Source organism: Haliotis asinina, chromosome 12, assembly GCF_037392515.1.
Source record: "Haliotis asinina isolate JCU_RB_2024 chromosome 12, JCU_Hal_asi_v2, whole genome shotgun sequence".
Lineage (NCBI taxonomy): Eukaryota > Metazoa > Mollusca > Gastropoda > Lepetellida > Haliotidae > Haliotis > Haliotis asinina.
In genome coordinates, this window is record NC_090291.1 from 2,021,293 (window position 1) to 2,044,161 (window position 22,869).

General features: G+C 40.9%; 1 protein-coding gene across 3 annotated transcripts in view; it reads right to left on the reverse strand.

The window, feature by feature from the left end:
* The window catches only part of LOC137257681 (putative leucine-rich repeat-containing protein DDB_G0290503), a 93,471-nt gene that overhangs the window by 36,628 nt on the left and 33,974 nt on the right, over positions 1-22,869 (reverse strand). For all 3 annotated transcript variants that reach the window (XM_067795050.1, XM_067795051.1, XM_067795049.1), the window contains exons 13-31: positions 19,122-19,205; positions 18,651-18,734; positions 15,345-15,419; positions 14,783-14,929; positions 14,262-14,345; positions 13,724-13,882; positions 12,141-12,287; positions 11,785-11,943; positions 11,461-11,544; positions 10,905-10,967; positions 10,213-10,380; positions 9,771-9,854; positions 9,342-9,425; positions 6,159-6,179; positions 2,048-2,143; positions 1,550-1,633; positions 966-1,133; positions 447-530; positions 170-274 (exon numbers count right to left, since the gene is read on the reverse strand). In XM_067795050.1, coding sequence (XP_067651151.1) covers positions 170-274; positions 447-530; positions 966-1,133; positions 1,550-1,633; positions 2,048-2,143; positions 6,159-6,179; positions 9,342-9,425; positions 9,771-9,854; positions 10,213-10,380; positions 10,905-10,967; positions 11,461-11,544; positions 11,785-11,943; positions 12,141-12,287; positions 13,724-13,882; positions 14,262-14,345; positions 14,783-14,929; positions 15,345-15,419; positions 18,651-18,734; positions 19,122-19,205 — 1,980 coding nt within the window. The remainder of the gene's footprint in view (positions 1-169; positions 275-446; positions 531-965; positions 1,134-1,549; positions 1,634-2,047; positions 2,144-6,158; positions 6,180-9,341; positions 9,426-9,770; positions 9,855-10,212; positions 10,381-10,904; positions 10,968-11,460; positions 11,545-11,784; positions 11,944-12,140; positions 12,288-13,723; positions 13,883-14,261; positions 14,346-14,782; positions 14,930-15,344; positions 15,420-18,650; positions 18,735-19,121; positions 19,206-22,869) is intronic.

A 22,869-nucleotide genomic window follows, 5' to 3' on the forward strand; every position in this document is an offset into this window, starting at 1 on the left:
CTACTAAATTATTTCAACCCAGAAGTTAGAAACAAGATAGTCATGATATATAGCAGATTATACCTAACCCATCCAGTTATTGTGGATGCTCCACAAAACTACTGGACCATTTTGACCTGATCTTCTTCAGGACACTGCATTGCATATATAAGAAAATGTTGATCCATACCCGCTGCTCATTGGCTTCTATGTGAGAGTTAAGTCCCCTGATTTCCTGCTGCAGCTGTTTGATTTTGGCATTCAGACGCTGAACTTCGTCCTCCCTGATGTTCAGCTGTGGAAATACAACTTAGTAAGTCACTGGTGTGTAGTGTTTGGGCAAATTTCTTACAACTCTTAGCTGTGCTGAGTTTGGTGAGCAAGGAAATCTTTCCCAACATGTTTCTGTTAGCATTACAGTGTGGAACAGTTTAAGTGATGCAATGAGGAAGTGTCTGATAACGCACCTCCTCAGTGGTCCCGCTGTATTTCTGCTGGGTGGTGTCCAGATCTGTCTGAAGTCTCAGGATAACCTGGTCACGATTTGCAACCTGTCATGAAAACACAACTCACATTCAATAACCATAACATGTTAATGAAAGGCAATCTGATTCTACAGTCTCCCAGAAGGTGATGAAAGCTATACCCTAATGCTGTATTGACTAACCCCTCCCTATTCCCATCTCCCTTTACTCCGTCACCTCCTTCAGTCATCTCCCACTAGCACGTATCTGATGTCTACAGATCTATCTGTTCCACTAACCCCCACCACTCAACCTCCTTCTGGCAGGTGCTGTGTTTCTCTCGGGAGATGGTGAGGTCCAGCTCAATCTGATGTCTACAGATCTATCTGTTCCACTAAACCCTTCCCGTCCACTCAACCTCCTTCTGGCAGGTGCTGTGTTTCTCTCGGGAGATGGTGAGGTCCAGCTCAATCTGATGTCTACAGATCTATCTGTCCCACTAACCCCTTCCCGTCCACTCACCTCCTTCTGGCAGGTCCTATGTTTCTCCTGGGAGATGGTGAGGTCCAGCTCAATCTGATGCAGCTGTTCCTGCAGCTGGCTGATGTCTTGACTGCTGCGCTGTGTCGTTTCGTTCAGCTGGGAGTTCTCCGTCTTCAGCTTCAAAATGTCATCCTCCTGCTTCAACATCTGCCACAGAAAATGTGGAGTGAGTGAGTAAATGTTCTCCACATGACTTGTTGCATTACAGTGAACTACAAAACGTTACCATGCTGCAGAGAGTGAGTGAGTGAGTGAGGTTTAGCACCTTGGATGTCACCTTGATGAGGAATGGAACCCTGATTGATTGGATCTCATAAGTTTACAACTCTGATAAAACATAGACCTAAACAAAACCAGGTGCAAAACAAGGTTGAAACTAACAACAATAGATTTCTAGCATGAAACTGAGCAGCGGCTGGAGCAAGCACTACATGTGGTCTCACTATACCATATTCCTGGCATGATTGGTCTTCAGGATGTATTCTTGTTTATATCTCTGAGTATCATGTGTGCATGTGTGTGTGCCTGGTATGTGTGAGTGCATGTGTGTTGTATATCCATACCTCGTTGTAGCAGGAGGAGTACTGTGTCTGGGACTCCAACAGATCCTCCTGCAGCTGCTTGATGGTCAGCTCCCGGTCCCGCACCTGCAGCAAACACTTATTACTGGAGAGGATAAAAGATCTCCACAAAGAGGAAATCATTTTTTCATGACAGGCTTGAAGTCATGACTGCTGATTCATCAGTATTTCAGCCAAACTGTGACATGAATGTGCACATGTCAGCATGATTTTAGTAATATCAGGGAGCCCTGGAAGTAATTAAGGAAACCCAGTGACTAACAGCATGAACACCAATCCATCAGTTACTTTGACGACACAATTAGTCAAGCCACAAACTGAAACCATGTGCTCATCCTCAACCAACTTAGAGACAAACTCCAACAGTGAACTCTTCTTCCTAAAATTCTAAGCAAGGCTGTATATAGCTGTCACACCTTCTTTCCTTCAGTTTCAGGAACAAAATCTATTTCAGAAGTCCCAACTTCCACTTGCACTTACATCCTCCTCAGCCCTCTTGCGTGTGTCATCTAGGTCGATGTGACAGTGGGTCACAGTGTCCTGGAGCTTCTTGATGAGGTCGGAACTCTTTTGAATCTGGAACACAATGAATAATACAGTCTCTCATCCAGGAGAGCCCTGTGGTAAGTGGCTTTTAATTTTTTGAACCCCTGATGCTTCTCTTTGCAAGGTATTGTTCATGTTTATGAGAGTGACATGAAAGCTGTGGCTGTGTTTTGGCACTGTAGTATACCTAAAGCAGAGTCAAATGTTTACAATACCAAAAAAGTCATCCACAACAGTCACCTGACTTTCAGTCAGTTCAGTTAATAAAACTGAACAATGCTTCAACAAAAAATTATAGAAATGCAAAATACTTCCTAACCAGAAGCTGACAAAGGCCACAGAAGCGATATTTATAAAGGTTAGTAGATGCAATAATTCCTCCCACCATAAGCCTACCAGTCAATCTGCAGTGTATCAAAATGAACCAAACCCCAAACCAGAACCAACACAAGTAAACTTAAACATGTCATGATAAAATACTTTTCTAAACACAGTTAGTGAACCCACCTGATGTGGCTGCCAACTAGATTCATATTATATTTTTTATTCATATCAATACAGTTTTCTAACAATATACCCGCCCAAACAAGCAAAAGAGTGGACTCAAGTAAGTTAACATATAAAATGCAGAGTACCATCATTATTATATTTCTTTACTGATATTTCAGCAATGACTCCCTATAAATAATTGATTCTGGATCAGGCCAACCAGTGATGAATATTCTGAGCAAAGATGCACAGATATAAGACAAAATATTAAGAATGTCAGCTTCTTCTTTATTGTATACACAATGTGTCAGGGCTTTTCCTTGCCCCTTTGTGAGACGAAAATAATATTCTGACTTGTACTTAAATACCAACTTTTATATCCCTCTCAAGAACCTTACATATTCATACAGATGGGAAATGCTGACATGGTAAAAACCAAGATATTGAGCCTGATCACCAGGTCCATAAAGTCAATGTTTATGTGAACATGAGTTGTCAGAGACAAATGTCACATGGAGTTCTCTATGAAAGTCAACTGTTTCTGTGATCTGACATGCTATAGCAACTGGTATTATCTATCTATGAATGGTACTCATACATATACATACATACTCTCAAACACTACAGTACTTGAATAAATGAATACACATTTCAAACAAACAATCTGAAATGTCTAACCATCACCATGGTACAAGCAGTTTGGAAAACTAAGATAGGGGTCACTAATGAAAATCAGGGATCACTTGTGTGATACACAAATATATAGAGATATGAATGACATTACTATACATGAGAGCTTTCATGAAGATAAAGCCCTTGGAGTGCTGGTGTTACCATTTACGTGGGGGGTGCTTTAACGAAGATAAAGCTTTGGGAATGTAGGTGTTACCACTGACATGAGGTGCATTAATGAAGACAAAGCTCTTGGAGTGCTAGAGTTACCATTGACTTGGGGTGCTATAATACAGATAAAGCCTTGGGAGTGCTAGAGTTTCCACTGAGATGGGGTGCTTTAATGAAGATAAAGCTTTGGGAGTGCTAGTTTCCACTGACATGGGGTGCTTTAATGAAGATAAAGCTTTGGGAGTGCTAGTTTCCACTGACATGGGGTGCTTTAATGAAAATAAAGTTTTGGGAGTGCTAGTTTCCACTGACATGGGGTGCTTTAATGAAGGTAAAGCTTTGGGAGTGCTAGTTTCCACTGACATGGGGTGCTTTAATGAAGGTAAAGCTTTGGGAGTGCTAGTTTCCACTGACATGGGGTGCTTTAATGAAAATAAAGTTTTGGGAGTGCTAGTTTCCACTGACATGGGGTGCTTTAATGAAGATAAAGCTTTGGGAGTGCTAGTTTCCACTGACATGGGGTGCTTTAATGAAGATAAAGCTTTGGGAGTGCTAGTTTCCACTGACATGGGGTGCTTTAATGAAAATAAAGTTTTGGGAGTGCTACAGTTTCCACTGACATGGGGTGCTATAATAGACATAAAGCTTTGGGACTGCTAGAGTTTCCACTGACATGGGGTGCTTTAATGAAAATAAAGTTTTGGGAGTGCTACAGTTTCCACTGACATGGGGTGCTATAATAGACATAAAGCTTTGGGACTGCTAGAGTTTCCACTGACATGGGGTGCTTTAATGAAAATAAAGTTTTGGGAGTGCTACAGTTTCCACTGACATGGGGTGCTATAATAGACATAAAGCTTTGGGACTGCTAGAGTTTCCACTGACATGGGGTGCTTTAATGAAAATAAAGTTTTGGGAGTGCTACAGTTTCCACTGACATGGGGTGCTATAATAGACATAAAGCTTTGGGAGTGCTAGAGTTTCCACTGACATGGGGTGCTTTAATGAAGGTAAAGTTTTGGGAGTGCTAGAGTTTCCACTGACATGGGGTGCTATAATAGACATAAAGCTTTGGGACTGCTAGAGTTTCCACTGACATGGGGTGCTTTAATGAAAATAAAGTTTTGGGAGTGCTACAGTTTCCACTGACATGGGGTGCTATAATAGACATAAAGCTTTGGGACTGCTAGAGTTTCCACTGACATGGGGTGCTTTAATAAAGATAAAGTTTTGGGAGTGCTAGTTTCCACTGACATGGGGTGCTTTAATGAAGGTAAAGCTTTGGGAGTGCTACAGTTTCCACTGACATGGGGTGCTTTAATGAAAATAAAGTTTTGGGAGTGCTACAGTTTCCACTGACATGGGGTGCTTTAACGAAGATAAAGCTTTGGGAATGCAGGTGTTACCACTGACATGAGGTGCATTAATGAAGACAAAGCTCTTGGAGTGCTAGAGTTACCATTGACTTGGGGTGCTATAATACAGATAAAGCCTTGGGAGTGCTAGAGTTTCCACTGACATGGGGTGCTTTAATGAAGGTAAAGCTTTGGGAGTGCCACAGTTTCCACTGACATGGGGTGCTTTAATGAAAATAAAGTTTTGGGAGTGCTACAGTTTCCACTGACATGGGGTGCTATAATAGACATAAAGCTTTGGGAGTGCTAGAGTTTCCACTGACATGGGGTGCTTTAATGAAGGTAAAGCTTTGGGAGTGCTACAGTTTCCACTGACATGGGGTGCTTTAATGAAAATAAAGTTTTGGGAGTGCTACAGTTTCCACTGACATGGGGTGCTTTAACGAAGATAAAGCTTTGGGAATGTAGGTGTTACCACTGACATGAGGTGCATTAATGAAGACAAAGCTCTTGGAGTGCTAGAGTTACCATTGACTTGGGGTGCTATAATACAGATAAAGCCTTGGGAGTGCTAGAGTTTCCACTGACATGGGGTGCTTTAATGAAGGTAAAGCTTTGGGAGTGCTACAGTTTCCACTGACATGGGGTGCTTTAATGAAAATAAAGTTTTGGGAGTGCTACAGTTTCCACTGACATGGGGTGCTTTAACGAAGATAAAGCTTTGGGAATGCAGGTGTTACCACTGACATGAGGTGCATTAATGAAGATAAAGCTCTTGGAGTGCTAGAGTTACCATTGACGTGGGGTGCTATAATACAGATAAAGCTTTGGGAGTGCTAGAGTTTCCACTGAGATGGGCTTTTCTTAATGATGATAAGGTCTTGGGAGTGCTAGAGTTACCACTGACATAGGGTTACCACAAAGGGCCAAGGTTTGGAGGTGTTTTGGGTACAGTTTCTGAAATTTTTAGTGAAGTCAAAGCTTCGAAGGCAAGATTCCTGTAAAAATGCTTTGCTAAGGCAAAGCTTTGAAACTGATTTACATTGGTAACCATGCATGACATGCACTGTGAGGGCCAAGATTTGGAAGTGATTATGTTGCTATGTGTGACGTGCTTTGTGAAGGCCAAGCTTTCCAACCGATTAAGTCATCACACATGTGACATGCTTTGTTAAGGCAAAGCTCTGAAAGTGATTTAGTTATGGCAAAGCTTTGGAAATACACATTTGGGTACCAAAGATGTGACAATGATTTGTGCAATGAGAAGACGCCACTGTTGGAGCAGAGTGATTGGTCAGTACTGCACTGTGATTAAACATGGACACGCATACATGGTAATCTAAGTAAACCACACATACCTCCGCTGAGCAGGAATGTAACTGGAATCAAGAGTTGATGTTAACCAAGAAAGTTTCTGAAAGCACCAGCAGGCTTGACCAGAGACCTACATACTGGTACAAGGTCTCTGGCTGAAGTCAGTGCTACATTGTGTAAAGTTTCTGAAAGCACCAGCAGGCTTGACCAGAGACCTACATATTGGTACAAGGTCTCTGACTGAAGTCAGTGCTACACAGTGTAAAGTTTCTCCCTTCACGGAGACAAAGTATATGGGAGCTTAGGATTACTTCTGTATATTATCCTATTATTTCAAATGACATCCCATAGAACATGCTGATGCAATAAATCAGCTTTGAGATATCAAAGATAAAACTAATTTGAAAACAGAAATTTGAATTCAAACCCAATAAAATGAATTTGAAAACAGCAACATTTTCAGAAATATTCTCACAGAAGATGGTTCTCCCCTTTCTAATCCCTGAAATATTAAATCAAAGCTCACATTCCAATATATTATGTCTAAAATATCGGCCATCTAGTAATTTCTCCATTCAGTCTCCACTGAGAAAATTTTCTGGCAGTTAATTCTGAACACCTACTGAAGGATACTGTGATGCTTGTTTGGCAAATAGTGTCACAGTTGAATAGCATCAAACAGTGTCACAGTTGGATAGCATCAAACAGTGTCAGAGTTGGATAGCATCAAATAGTGTCAGAGTTGGATAGCATCAAACAGTGTCAGAGTTGGATGGCATCAAGTAGTGTCAGAGTTGGATGGCATCAAACAGTGTCAGAGTTGGATGGCATCAAACAGTGTCAGAGTTGGATAGCATCAAACAGTGTCAGAGTTGGATAGCACCAAACAGTGTCAGAGTTGGATAGCATCAAACAGTGTCACAGTCAGATAGCATCCAACAGTGTCACAGTCAGATAGCATCAAACAGTGTCACAGTCAGATAGCATCAAAGAGTGTCACAGTCAGGGACCATCAAATAGTGTCACAGTCAGATAGCATCAAATAGTTTCACAGTCAGATAGCATCAAACAGTGTCAGAGTTGGATAGCATCAAATAGTGTCACAGTCAGATAGCATCAAATAGTGTCAGAGTTGGATAGCATCAAACAGTGTCAGAGTTGGATAGCATCAAACAGTGTCACAGTTGGATAGCATCAAACAGTGTCGGAGTTGGATGGCATCAAATAGTGTCAGAGTTGGATAGCATCAAAGAGTGTCAAAGTCAGATAGCATCAAATAGTGTCAGAGTTGGATAGCATCAAATAGTGTTAGAGTTGGATAGCATCAAATAGTGTCACAGTCAGATAGCATCAAACAGTGTCACAGTAAGATAGCATCAAACAGTGTCACAGTCAGATAGCATCAAAGAGTGTCACAGTCAGGGACCATCAAATAGTGTCACAGTCAGATAGCATCAAATAGTTTCACAGTCAGATAGCATCAAACAGTGTCAGAGTTGGATAGCATCAAATAGTGTCACAGTCAGATAGCATCAAATAGTGTCAGAGTTGGATAGCATCAAATAGTGTTAGAGTTGGATAGCATCAAATAGTGTCACAGTCAGATAGCATCAAACAGTGTCAGAGTTGGATAGCATCAAATAGTGTCAAAGTTGGATAGCATCAAAGAGTGTCAGAGTTAGATAGCATCAAAGAGTGTCAGAGTTGGATAGCATCAAACAGTGTCAGAGTTGGATAGCATCAAAGAGTGTCAGAGTTGAATAGCATCAAACAGTGTCAGAGTTGGATGGCATCAAACAGTGTCAGAGTTGGATGGCATCAAACAGTGTCAGAGTTGGATGGCATCAAAGAGTGTCAGAGTTGGATAGCATCAAACAGTGTCAGAGTTGGATGGCATCAAACAGTGTCAGAGTTGGATGGCATCAAACAGTGTCAGAGTTGGATGGCATCAAATAGTGTCAGAGTTGGATGGCATCAAACAGTGTCAGAGTTGGATAGCATCAAAGTGTGTCACAGTTGGATAGCATCAAATAGTGTCACAGTCAGATAGCATCAAATAGTGTCACAGTCACATAGCATCAAATAGTGTCACAGTTGGATAGCATCAAATAGTGTCACAGTTGGATAGCATCAAACAGTGTCACAGTCAGATAGCATCAAAGAGTGTCAGAGTTGGATAGCATCAAATAGTGTCAGAGTTGGATAGCATCAAACAGTGTCAGAGTTGGATAGCATCAAATAGTGTCAGAGTTGGATAGCATCAAACAGTGTCAGAGTTGGATAGCATCAAATAGTGTCACAGTTGGATAGCATCAAATAGTGTCAGAGTTGGATGGCATCAAATAGTGTCAGAGTTGGATGGCATCAAATAGTGTCAGAGTTGGATAGCATCAAACAGTGTCAGAGTTGGATGGCATCAAATAGTGTCAGAGTTGGATGGCATCAAACAGTGTCAGAGTTGGATAGCATCAAACAGTGTCAGAGTTGGATAGCATCAAACAGTGTCAGAGTTGGATAGCATCAAATAGTGTCACAGTCAGATAGCATCAAACAGTGTCAGAGTTGGATGGCATCAAAGAGTGTCAGAGTTGGATGGCATCAAACAGTGTCAGAGTAGGATGGCATCAAACAGTGTCAGAGTTGGATAGCATCAAACAGTGTCAGAGTTGGATAGCATCAAAGAGTGTCAGAGTTGGATAGCATCAAACAGTGTCATAGTTGGATAGCATCAAACAGTGTCAGAGTTAGATAGCATCAAAGAGTGTCAGAGTTGGATAGCATCAAACAGTGTCAGAGTTGGATAGCATCAAAGAGTGTCAGAGTTGGATGGCATCAAAGAGTGTCAGAGTTGGATGGCATCAAAGAGTGTCAGAGTTGGATGGCATCAAACAGTGTCAGAGTTGGATGGCATCAAAGAGTGTCAGAGTTGGATAGCATCAAAGAGTGTCAGAGTTGGATGGCATCAAACAGTGTCAGAGTTGGATAGCATCAAACAGTGTCAGAGTTGGATAGCATCAAATAGTGTCAGAGTTGGATGGCATCAAAGAGTGTCACAGTTGGATAGCATCAAACAGTGTCACAGTTGGATAGCATCAAACAGTGTCACAGTTGGATAGCATCAAACAGTGTCAGATAGTGTCAGATAGAGTTAGATAAGTTAAACAGCATCAAAATACTGTCCAGAACTTGGCCAGATATTTCTCTACTATATAAACAATGATCCTCACCTCAGTGACTTTCTCCTGGTGTTTGGCCTTTAGCTTCCCAATCTCTGCATTCAGTTTTTGGATATTTTCATCTCGTACCAACACCTGGAAACCCATTCATTACATCAGTTACAAAAATCAGTAAACCCATCAGACAAGGGAGAAACCGGAGTTGTGATACACAGTGAGATGCATTCTTGCATGAGACTTTGCCATTGACTGATATTTGGTCACTGATTCTAGAATGATTCAAGATTCTAGATTCTTCTCAGCACAGTGATCAAATACTCTGTTTTTTCTAGAACTCTGTTTTTGGCGTAACCCTCGAACCTTCATTGTTTCTAGTATTTGTTGCAATAGGATTCATTTTCAACAAAGACTACCAGGACCTGCCACCCTACAGCAGACAGATCCCAAAAGCTGTCAGATGACTCAAGTGGTGCTGCTCACCTTGTTGACCGTCTCCTTCTGTTGTCTCTGTAGTACCTCCACATCACCACGCAGCTGCTGAATCATGTTGTCCTTCGTGTCAATCTAGCAACAACAACAGCTCACTACCAACACTAAGATCTTCCACACAAACAGACAAAGGCTTGGACAAAAGTTCATAGCTGATGAAATCTTCCTTGTGGCGTAGAAGTTGCAAAAGGATTGGTCCTCCATCTGTCATGTGGTAATGCATGGACTATGCCACTGATCATATTGTTTTTGAGTGGTCTTATTATATATACATTCCTTATTCAGCCAAAATGTAATTAAGACAGAAATAGAAACAGATACTTTCTACATGGTCTGAGTATTTACAAGCACATACTTAACATGCAGATTACATCAGAGGTGCAAGTTCAAAACCTGGTGGGGTGTATATTGCTGTAGTACTGAAGAAACTTACAGTATGGGTGATGTTGTCGACCTGAGCATTGACAGAGGTGAGCTCGATACTCAGTTCCCGGACCTTGTCCTCCAGACGAGCCACCTCATCCAGGTGAGCTACGTTTCGCTTCTTGGCCTCCTCCAGACTCGTCTCCAAGTTCTGCATCGCTGCCTTCTTTGTGTCAATCTGATAACAGTATACTTAAAGATTAAGTGGCTCAGTTATCAATATCAGACACCAGACAGATTCATATTACAGTAACCCAATCATGTTTGTAACTATCAGAGAATGTCATACGTTGAGTGGGAGGAGTGACCTTGACCTTTAACTACACTAGACCAGTTTCTTGTTGCAGACTAAAGAATCAATACAAGTCACTTTTGACTATTCCAGCCATCTCATGAGCAAATGACTACAATGACTGCACTAACTTGACCTTGACCTTTTCACTAAATATCAGAAAATGTCCTTAAAGCATAGAGGAGGGGCTCAAAAGGAGTGAAACCTTACATAGCTAAATGTATAGTTGGATGATTTCATCATATACAAGAGGTGACTTCTTTACCCAGTTTAGAGTGGGTGCTTTGCATGTATAGAGATCCTAATGAAACAAGCACTATACCTGCTTTTAGGTACGACTCTTTAACACATTAGTGAACATCTGTTAAACTCAGACAGTCAGAACATGACTGTGGATACATGGTACATACCTCATTATTTGCAGACCGTAGCTGTACCTTGAGCTGCTCGACCTCTCTGCTCATCTGAGTCACCTGGAAAATGTCACACTTTAATGGTAAGGAATCAATTACAAGACACAGAATGCAGCCCGGACAGACAAACAAGCAGCTGGTAGTATCAGCACATCAACCATCCATTTGTCCACATGTCTTTTCATAATCTCTACATGGGTAAACAAGCAGTGAGGGACTTTAATACATGACTGAGTGAGTGTAGTTTTTAGCTGCTCTTCTCAATATTCCTGCAACATCATGGTGGGGGACACCAGAAATGGGTTTCACACATTGAACCCATTATGAGGAATCAAACCCAGATGTTTGGCATGACGGGCCTACCCCACCACCCATTATGATATATGAAGTACCATGACTGTTTTCACTTCAACCTTATCTCTCCCGAACAAAACAGGTGTTGAGGCTAAGATTGATTCAGAACATAAACATGTGTATTTACCCTGATAGGTTCAAGGACCAACACAGTAGCTTTGCAAACACACACTCATACTGGACAGTCACTGTAGCTCACCTTCTCTTCATATCTACTGCTGACTTCCTGTAGACTCAGTTGCTCCATCTTTAGCTTCTTGATGGCTTCCTCCCGCCGCTTCACCTACACGATAACAGTGATCATAACACACTACCTGCCTAACACAACAGAAGCCCCTTATGGTGGGTCTATAGAATACACCCAACTAGAATTATAAAAAAATGAAGCAAGCGTCCAACATTGGCATTTTCCCAGTGTTTTAAGGTATAACATCTATTTGGTGTAGATAAATGCACATTTTTGGTCAGCTACATGCATGATATTCAGTTTAACAGGTAGTAGTTCTAGTACACCTGTACCCACCTCTGTATTCAGCACATCCTGCTCACTCTGGGCGTTGATAGCAAAGGCCTGTATACGTGCCTCGAGACGCCCATTCTCCTCCACAGCCTCCTTGTACAGATCCTTGGCATTTGACAGATCTTGGGACAGCTGATGGAGAGTGATGTCCTTCCTCGACAACTACAGCATGGATGAAGATGCCATCAGAATTACCTACATTCTGCAGTCACAGGCTGACCTCGTTTACTCAAACATTTCTACACAGAATACAAGTATTGGTGACTTATCGGTTGACCTGTATCTTTAACATGTATTTCTATGTCTGTAAATGCATATAGGAAGACCTTATGAAAATTCGGAGTCCAAACTCCACTCACACTGTCCTCCAGTTTGCGCCTGTCCTCAGCAATGTTCATGAGGTCGATGTCTGTCTTCTGCAGCGTGGACTCCTTGTTTGTGAGTTCATCCTGGAGCTCACGTAGCTGGCGATGGATGCGGCTGATCTGCTCATCTCGCGACATCAGCTGAAAGATGTAAAGAATTACTCTCACATTTTGAAATCAGCATACATGTGACCTGGATAACGTGTCCATATTCCTGGGTCCTATGCAATTCTGAAATCAAGAGTTTGTCACTCATCTGACTAACTGGGTGTGTTTTTTCATTCCCCGCTTGACAATGATACAGCTAGAATTGTATCTATGTGTTACCTGATTGTGGAAATGATCCAGTTGCTGCAATTCCTAATTAAATAGCAACATTAGACCTATTATTATAGTATTTGGACACATAAAGCCAACACCTGGAATGAGACACCGAGGATGATGATCAGACTCAGGCATGATGAACAAAGAAGTAAGGGACCACAACAACCTTCGAGTGGATATTTGTCAAAGTTTATGTTCTATCACCACACAGAAAAATTCCCAAAATTATCTATGCTGCCAAACATTTTTCTTTGGTACAGTTTCAATCTATAAGGCATACATCCCGGTCTAATTCCAAGCCTTTGCTTGTTGTATATCACCTACAGTAATGTCGTAAACAGAAAAAATACTAGTCTTTGAATGTCATTTAGAAGTGTAAATACATAAGAATGAAGATTTTATGGATATCAACTTCTTTATGAGAGAACACAACGTTTCGGAGTTAATGCTTACTCCTTCCTGATGAAGGAGTAAGCATTAACTCCGAAACGTTGTGTTCTCTCATAAAGAAGTTGATATCCATAAAATCTTCATTCTTAGAAAAAATACTGTTCTTAGACTGTTACTCTGCATCCATCAAATTTACACAACTGCAAATAGGATATATCCAGACAACTCACTCCTGCTTAACTTCACATTCACTGGTATGCATGAGAGGGTATTCAGAAAAGCATATCTTAGTAGTTGATCTGTCTATCCCCCAGTCAGACAGCAACCATCGTCTGCTTCACCTGTCCTGGTTTTGTTTGTGAGATGACTCCCTCCTACCTGTTTCTTTTTACAGTGATAGTGAGACTCCATGGTCATCACATCCTTCACAGTTTCAGCATTAAAGCTATTATTTTTTTATGTCAGCTATCATTTTTTTTAAATGAAGTAAGTCAAAGTTAATTTCAAAATGGGCATTTAAAAATTGCCCTTTGTAATATAATATCATCGCACACTAATTTGCATAAAGCCATAAAGCATGTTCCAAGTAAGTCACTCTGGACTTCGAAAAAATCCACATTGCTCATTTCTGCACTAATCTCTCCTCAGCAAAGTCCTTTTTCCACATTTCCTATGTCCCTACCACTGGAACTGTAGTTGGGCTGAACTTAATTAAATAGGTATTTCACACTATCACCTATCGACTACATTAACTGATGAGATAAACGTGAAAAATCAGTTTTTCCTATTTGCGACAGTACTTTAGTGCCTTTATTGTAATGAAGATGATGATCATCTGTGCATTGTTGACCCAGCAGACTTACCTGCCCCTCGTTTTGAGAAAGCCTCTCATGCAGCACATTGAGGTCAGTCTTAAGGCGCATCACCTCCTCCTCCTTGTCGGCCATCTCGGACTTGGACATGGTTTCCTGTTGAGAGGCCGCCAGGTCTCGCTCCTGGACCTCGGTTTGGAGGCGGTCAATCTGGGCAGGACAGAGAGTTTACTGTCAAAAGGTGGATGTCAAACTACACAGCTATAACAAGCTAACACCAAGGTACATGGCAGCACCAATATTCAGTATATATCACAGCATTCTTTAAAAGATCTGGGTGAAAAGAACTTGAGGCTCATAATGAGATGAGAGAATAATGGCTTAACACGCACTTAATGTGACCATCTGACATCCAAGCTACTCTAATGACACATAAAGAGTACAGGCCATCCAGTTCCCCGGTCCTCTTTCATCACATGGGGTACACTGGTGATCTGCACTGAGCTGATCCCCAGCCCAGATGACAAATACGAGGTACTGAAGATCATTGTGACCATGCACTCCACAGCGAACTGACGTACGTACGTACCTCCCTGGCCTGGGCAGCGTATCGACTCTGCAGCTGCTGCAGCTCCCTCTCCACCTCATCCATCTTTAGCTGGGCCTCCTGGGTCTGGGGAACACATGAAGGTACTCAGTACAAGCTTCCTACACAACCTCCTGTCTCACCTGAGTATTCAACATTGTGGTGAGTCTTACATAACAGCATCACTTGACAAGAACATTTCTCCTTGAAAACCAACTCATACTGTTTCATGATGGTCCTTCTCCCAGAGCGTAGAAACTCTATCCCCAATCTTGTTGCAATGGCACCACATATATATACGCAATTGATAGTAAACAAAAGAGGTTTATACTGCTTTTGGCAACATTCAAGCAATGTCATGACTGGGGACACCAGAAATGGGTTTCACACATTGCACCAATGTAGGGAATCAAACTCTGGTCTTTGGCATGATGAGCTAACACTTTAACCACTGTACCCCACTGGCCCTTATATAGGAGAAACAGTTGACCAATTGTGTCCAACAGACAGGATCCCTGACCTACCTTGGCACAGGATATTTTGATCTCATCCTTGAGTTGTTTGATAACCTCTCCCCTGTGTTGAGCTGTTGAGACAGCCTCTCGAAGCTTGTCATCAATCTCACAGTTTTCATTCCGGAGTTTGACAATTGTGTCGTGTCTCTCGGATACCTGTTCATCACATCATCATCACAAACATTAAACACAGAAACTACATTCTTCTTTGTTTATTTGTCTAATGTTGCACTGCACAATATTCCAGATATATGGCAGTTGTCTGTAAATAGTCAAGTCTGACAATTGAACCTGATAATCCAGTGATCAACAGCATGAGCATCGATCTAGCAGCACTTTCGGTGATTGTACCAAAGCTTTTAAGACAAAATGAAAGAAGCTGTGTCATATATGCATTTGCAATTCACTTGTCTGGCTGTCAATATCAGCAGCTTGAAATATTACATCTGAAAATAAGATTAAATGAGCAATAAAAGAGCAAATACTAAAGCTATGCAAGCTGCTTCAAAATCATCTAAAGCGTTAAAACTGCTCTACAATCCTGACCCCCTCCTTGACCTGGTAAACTCACCTCAGAGGTCAGGGCATCACGAGTATCTTTAGATGAGTTTTGCAGTCGTTGTAGACTTGCGGTCAATTTGTTGACCTGGAGAGTAGAGGGCAGGGAATGGTCAGAGGTGGACTGAACAAGTCTAAAAATTTATTGTCTTCCTAATTTTTGGCATGTTTTCTGAAAAGACACATCTTCATAAAGCACCAAACACACAATGTCACTGTGTAGGGCTTGCACACAAGAGGCAAGGGAAAAGACAACTACATAAGGGAGGCAACTCAAGATTAACATGACACTAGAGAAGGTAACACGGGTCAAAAGCTGTTGATGGAATAAACAAAATCAATTTTTTTTTTTACTCTGAGTATGTTCATTTTAGAAAAAAAATTGCTTCTGAAAAAATATATCATTGAAAATTAGATTCAAAGCTTCAGATTTAGATGCATCAAATTAAAATTTAGAGAATAGATCAAAAAATGGATCAAACATAACAAAAAGAGATATTCTTTCCAAGGATATTATTTGATACAGTCCCGCAAGGGAAGACAGAATAACCACTGCAGGGAAGTCAGACAGCAAAGTGGTGACAGCACAAGGATGGGGGAGGAGTTCACCATCAGTTAATGCACAGGTTCACACGGTCAAGGAATGTTCAGGTGAAGCAATGTTTAGGTGAAGCAACACACAGTTACAACACAGCAACAGCCAACTCTAGTCACAACAACCCCAGGTACAGTATATCCATCCAGTGTACACATCAGATGTCAAAATGAAAATTTAAAGTGAAAGGGTCTCCGTCATTACAGTAATAGAGTGTTCAAGATGTGAGTGAGTAGTTGAGTTCAGTTTTATGCTGCACTCAGCAATATTCCAGTAATATGGCAACAGTCTAAATAATCAAATATGGACCAGACAATCCAAATGGCATGAGTATCGATCTAAGTAACTGGGATTAGTGTTTTGCTGCACTCAGCAATATTTCAGCTGTATGGCAGCAGTCTGTACATAATCTAACCTGGACCACAGAATCCAGTGATCAAGAGCATGAGCACCGACTTACGGAACTGGGATACAATGACTTGTTTTCTTGTCAATTAAGTCAGCGACCTGGCACCCAAACAAGCACGGGTTTTTGAAGACCAATTCTACCGCAGATCTTAAAGGGTATATTCAGGGTATCCATGGATGGGTTTACAACTGCTACTGAATTATTGAATCTAGGGAATTCCTTGAATCAGATCTATCAGTGTTTTGGGTATGGATCAATCTCATGCTTGAAGACCTAAAAATTCAATGGGAGACTGGATTCAAACACCCTAGTAGGCATCATTTACGCAAGGAATTGACTTAAATTTGAATACTAATCACTGCTATGTATAATCAGCTTAAATAGTCAAATGAAAAGTAATTAACACTATATAATTCCTAAAGTTTGTTGTGGCTTGAGTTGACTGTACAAGCAAGCTAAGGACTCTTCATGGTTGTGAGTATCAGAATACATCCATACAATATTTCAACATTTCATAATTCAGTCAATGTTACACACAATATTCTAACAAGGAACAAGCTCATCAGTGTTCTAAATATAAATCCTGATGGCGACCAATATTCAAACTACCCAGACATTTATATGCATGAAGAATCAGGCTTGTATGTCAAACCTAAGCACAAATAGTTTAATAAGCACAGTTTCCATAGTCTAGATTCCATGATGAGTGCTCCATGAGGGACTGAAGTTACTGTCCAAAGTTAATCCTCCAGCAGTGATGGAAATCATTGCAGACATTTAGATCTTCCATATAATTCTGACAAGGACCATTGTGGATATCAGCTTGTATAATAAACATACGCTCTGTTTGAGGGATATGTCTTCTTGTAGATGCCGTTCACGTGGAAACGGTGTGCATGTATGATAAAGAAGTTGCTGTCAATAATGCTCCTTGTCACATTCCTTCAGCAGTCAGTATATGTAACCTCAATAAGAATTTGTGGCAAAGTTTTGCATGTCTAAATCCATATACGTCTCAAACAATTGGGACATTAAAGCTTCTGAGACTGTCACAATCCAGGATACAGACTGTTTCCCTGTAAACTGGACATTGTGTAAAATATGTGAAGGACACGCCAAATACAATTTCACACAAAACTGTGAATAGTAACCCATAAAAGATATCTTTAAGTTTGCATTTGACTAGTGCAAAATGAAATAAATCGGTTTACACTCTTTGTGCAAAATTTGAAAACTTCAACTTACAAGAGCTGATTTGGAATTCTGGGAACACAATACTGAGTACAATCAGCACCTCAGTGGTCTGCACTGGCCATTACAAATCTCTAATTATGTCGACACAGAACAGCCCTAGCCTATCAGGAATTGTCAAAGAACAAAGATAGTAAGTTTTAGGGTAAGCTGTCTCAGTTAGTGTCAACAGGATGGCCAGTATGATTAGTGCTGTGTTGAAGAGTTCCCTGTTCCACCAATGGATCTCCAGCAAACAAATATCAGGGTGAAATAGCATTCATTTGGGTCATCAGTCATAAGCATATTCTGTATTAACTGCATCACATATGTAAAAAGAAATGCATTGCTCTTTAAACTACCGAGTACTTGGACCAACGCATGCAACTACATCGTGTATGTAAGACTCCTTAAATCAATCATCTTAGGCCATGGTGTGCATTGTTTGGTAACTACTTGCTCATATATGAACACATATACATACTAACTGACTACTGGCATTAGAGGAAGCAATCAACAACAATCTCTATTCTATAACAGCAAAACCCCTTCAACCATGCTCCTTAGACCAAAACATGTATTTTGTTGACAACTATTTGCCCATATATTCGCACGTATACAGAACATCAGCTACAAGCAATAGGGTAAGCTACACAGACCACAGCTCTAGCACACGGGGACATATATAGGATTCACTTCACTCAAATACAAATATACACTTTACACAAATATGTAATCTACAGGCATTAAAGTTACAATTCAAGCTGCACTCTGTTACCAGCCATTAATGCAAACATCAAGAACACGGCTCTCAACTAACAGACAGGGATGTACTGGCATGAAGCATCATAAACATCTCTACAAGTTTTAGGGTAAGCAGCACCAAGCAGAGCTAAGGGCAGGGATAAACATGATAAACATGCACATGTCCTTTAAGCATGCTTTGCTCCACATGTTCTGGTATGGAAACTACAGGGTATGGTAATAAGTTTTAAGGATAGTAGCACTAAGCAGAGCTATTACAGGCAGACAAGGAGCTCAAAGGCAAGCATCTAGAACAGAGCATGACAGCACTGTTCCGGTACCTGTGTCTGCGCCTCCGAGCTCTGGCTCCTCAGGGTCTGGATTTCCCCCTCTAACCTTGTCACTTTGTTTCTCAGTCCACTAGCCTACAGTACACACAACAAGCTATACACCCTTCACAATAACACACATGTCCGTGTATGAAAAGTATGATTTTCTAAAAAGTGGATTAATTTCACAACATTTGTAAAACAATGGAGTAGATAAAATGAAACTTTGAGATCTAGTTGGGGAACAGAATAAATGGAAAAGTCTTCCTTGCGATAAAATTTCTTATAAAGTTGCTGGAAAGTATAATTCTAATTATTATCTCAGAAATTTGGATAGAAAAAACAAAGTCAGCTCAAAAGTCTTTCTTTCCATGCAATGTATATATAATGATAGATCTGTTATCCACGAAAAGTATTTATTCCTGACGGAACACAACAAATGAACTTAAATTCAAAGCGTAAAGTTTTCAATTTGTTTTGTACCTCGTTGTCACTTTCATCAAGCTGACGTCTCAGATGGTTGATCTCATCATCCTGGGCCTTCAAACGTGTCTCGTAGCGGTGCATCTGTAAAACAATGACATGATCATCCAGGGACTCAGCAAACTGACCACACTGTCAGCTTTCTCCATGTCACAGTCAGAAGTAACACCATGGCATTGGCAAGAGCTTGTATGAACCATCACCCCCTATCTTTGTCAGGTGTAACACAGTGACAACAGTCTGTATGGACCATCTATCTCAATCTCAGTCAGGTGTAACAGTGACAACAGTCTGTATGGACCACCTATCTCAATCTCAGTCAGGTGTAACACAGTGACAACAGTCTGTATGGACCATCTATCTCAATCTCAGTCAGGTGTAACACAGTGACAACAGTCTGTATGGACCACCTATCTCAATCTCAGTCAGGTGTAACACAGTGACAACAGTCTGTATGAACCACCTATCTCAATCTCAGTCAGGTGTAACACAGTGACAACAGTCTGTATGGACCATCTATCTCAATCTCAGTCAGGTGCGACACAGTGACAACAGTCTGTATGAACCACCTATCTCAATCTCAGTCAGGTGTAACACAGTGACAACAGTCTGTATGGACCACCTATCTCAATCTCAGTCAGGTGTAACACAGTGACAACAGTCTGTATGAACCACCTATCTCAATCTCAGTCAGGTGTAACACAGTGACAACAGTCTGTATGGACCACCTATCTCAATCTCAGTCAGGTGTAACACAGTGACAACAGTCTGTATGGACCATCTATCTCAATCTCAGTCAGGTGCGACACAGTGACAACAGTCTGTATGGACCATCTATCTCAATCTCAGTCAGGTGCGACACAGTGACAACAGTCTGTATGAACCACCTATTTCAATCTCAGTCAGGTGCGACACAGTGACAACAGTCTGTATGGACCACCTATCTCAATCTCAATCTCAGTCAGGTGTAACACAGTGACAACAGTCTGTATGGACCATCTATCTCAATCACAGTCAGGTGTAACACAGTGACAACAGTCTGTATGGACCATCTATCTCAATCAGGTGCGACACAGTGACAACAGTCTGTATGAACTACCTATTTCAATCTCAGTCAGGTGCGACACAGTGACAACAGTCTGTATGGACCATCTATCTCAATCTCAGTCAGGTGTAACAGTGACAACAGTCTGTATGGACCACCTATCTCAATCTCAGTCAGGTGTAACACAGTGACAACAGTCTGTATGGACCATCTATCTCAATCTCAGTCAGGTGTAACACAGTGACAACAGTCTGTATGGACCACCTATCTCAATCTCAGTCAGGTGTAACACAGTGACAACAGTCTGTATGAACCACCTATCTCAATCTCAGTCAGGTGTAACACAGTGACAACAGTCTGTATGGACCATCTATCTCAATCTCAGTCAGGTGCGACACAGTGACAACAGTCTGTATGGACCATCTATCTCAATCTCAGTCAGGTGCGACACAGTGACAACAGTCTGTATGAACCACCTATTTCAATCTCAGTCAGGTGCGACACAGTGACAACAGTCTGTATGGACCACCTATCTCAATCTCAATCTCAGTCAGGTGTAACACAGTGACAACAGTCTGTATGGACCATCTATCTCAATCACAGTCAGGTGTAACACAGTGACAACAGTCTGTATGAACCACCTATCTCAATCTCAGTCAGGAGTAACACAGTGACAACAGTCTGTATGGACCATCTATCTCAATCTCAGTCAGGTGTAACACAGTGACAACAGTCTGTATGAACCACCTATCTCAATCTCAGTCAGGTGCGACACAGTGACAACAGTCTGTACGGACCACCTATCTCAATCTCAGTCAGGTGTAACACAGTGACAACAGTCTGTATGAACCACCTATCTCAATCTCAGTCAGGTGTAACACAATGACAACAGTCTGTATGGACCATCACCCCCTATCTTTGTCAGGAATAACATAGTGACAACTGTCTGTATGTACTGGAGAAAACAGGCCTCTGAGGTTTTGGTAAACAATGTAAAACCGGAGGTGGAGGGATTTCCTGACTCTGATGGTTTTACATTGACTCAAGGAGAAGTGCTTTCTCTAACATATATACTGTCAATGATGGATAATTACAATGTAGATGATCATTTAATGAAGCTACATAACAATAACTGAAGGGCATGTAAAATCCACTGAATGACAGCAACTATAAATAGATAATTCAACATCACTTCCTTCCTGGTGGCCATGTGGTAGAGTGTCTGTCTACAAATCTCAGCGTTGCAGTTCCAGTCTTGCTAAGGAAAACATTTGCACTTTGAGCTTAATCTTGAACAACATTTTTCAGCTGATTTCAAACACTCATATATCATTTAAATGTTGATATATACCGTTAGGAAAAGATGATTGCAGAAAGTAAAACTTTGGAAGAGGTCTCACTAACGAAAAGTGAAATTTGTCTTTAAAAAAACAAAAAGTTCAAATGCAGTTATTCTGGGAATACAAAACATGACCTAATATATAGTGAGAAGCACACTTCAGGTTCATATGACTTGTCTATGTGTTTGCTGGATGTTTATGAGAAATATTGACGGTATACTCCGCTGGGACATACAGGATACATGGAGTGGAACAACAGTGTGATACATGTTCCTGTCACAAGTCATGAAACATACTTGCTGAAACAAAGTTCATCAAAAGAATGTTCCAATATTATCGGGGAGTTTTGTTTTATGCCGCTTTTAGCAATATTCCAGTAATATTACAGCAGAGGACACAATAAATCGGTTCCACACACAATACCCATCTGGGGAATCAAACCCATGTCTTGGGCATGATGTGTGAACACTTTAACCTCTAGGCTACCCCACTGCTCTAAGACATTATTATGTATGGATGAAAATATTCAGTAATTGGCATAACAATGAGGGACACTGACCAAAATCCCAAGCCCTGAAAAACACACACAATGTGACACATGCATCGTCACAACATGCAAGGACCAACCAGTGCAGTATATACACACACAATACAGTGTACATGCAACACAGATATACATGCAGTGTGGTACACCATACAGGAAAAACACAACAGTAAATAGTCAAAAATCAATATATGGATACAAAATATAACAGTATACATACAACTGAAATGCTTGAATGACAATTGCAAAACATGTTAATGCGTTATTTGTAAATAACAATAAATATGACAAATGATAAAGCATCTACACATCACAGATTGTTCCTGAAAACAAATACACACTACCAGCATCCTTCTCATGGACTGCTATAGGAACAGAAGATTATTCACAAAGTCTTATCTATCACTGCTCTATCGTGTCAATGTACCTGGGATATGTCAGTGGTAATCTGTGATGAATGTCAGTAATCCTGAATCTACTCTTACACTCTTGCTTTGATATTTCTTGTGAGCCAAATCAAAGAGCTATTACATCTCACCTACAGACATCTAAAACTGGTTATACAGTTAATTATTTCAACTCAGAAAAATTAAAATTACAATTGTTGGGGAATGAATATGTTTGGTGATGAAATGAAACATGTGCCTGTGTTAAATAGTTAACTCTACGGTGTGCTAACTTCTTTGTGTGTTCGTCAACAGTTACTAAACTGACAATCAGTACCTTGCCTAAATGCTGCAACCATAACAAAAGTCAAATTGACAAAGGATGTCTCTTCACCAAAAAAACCCACCCAGCTTCTTTAATGTGCCTTACATC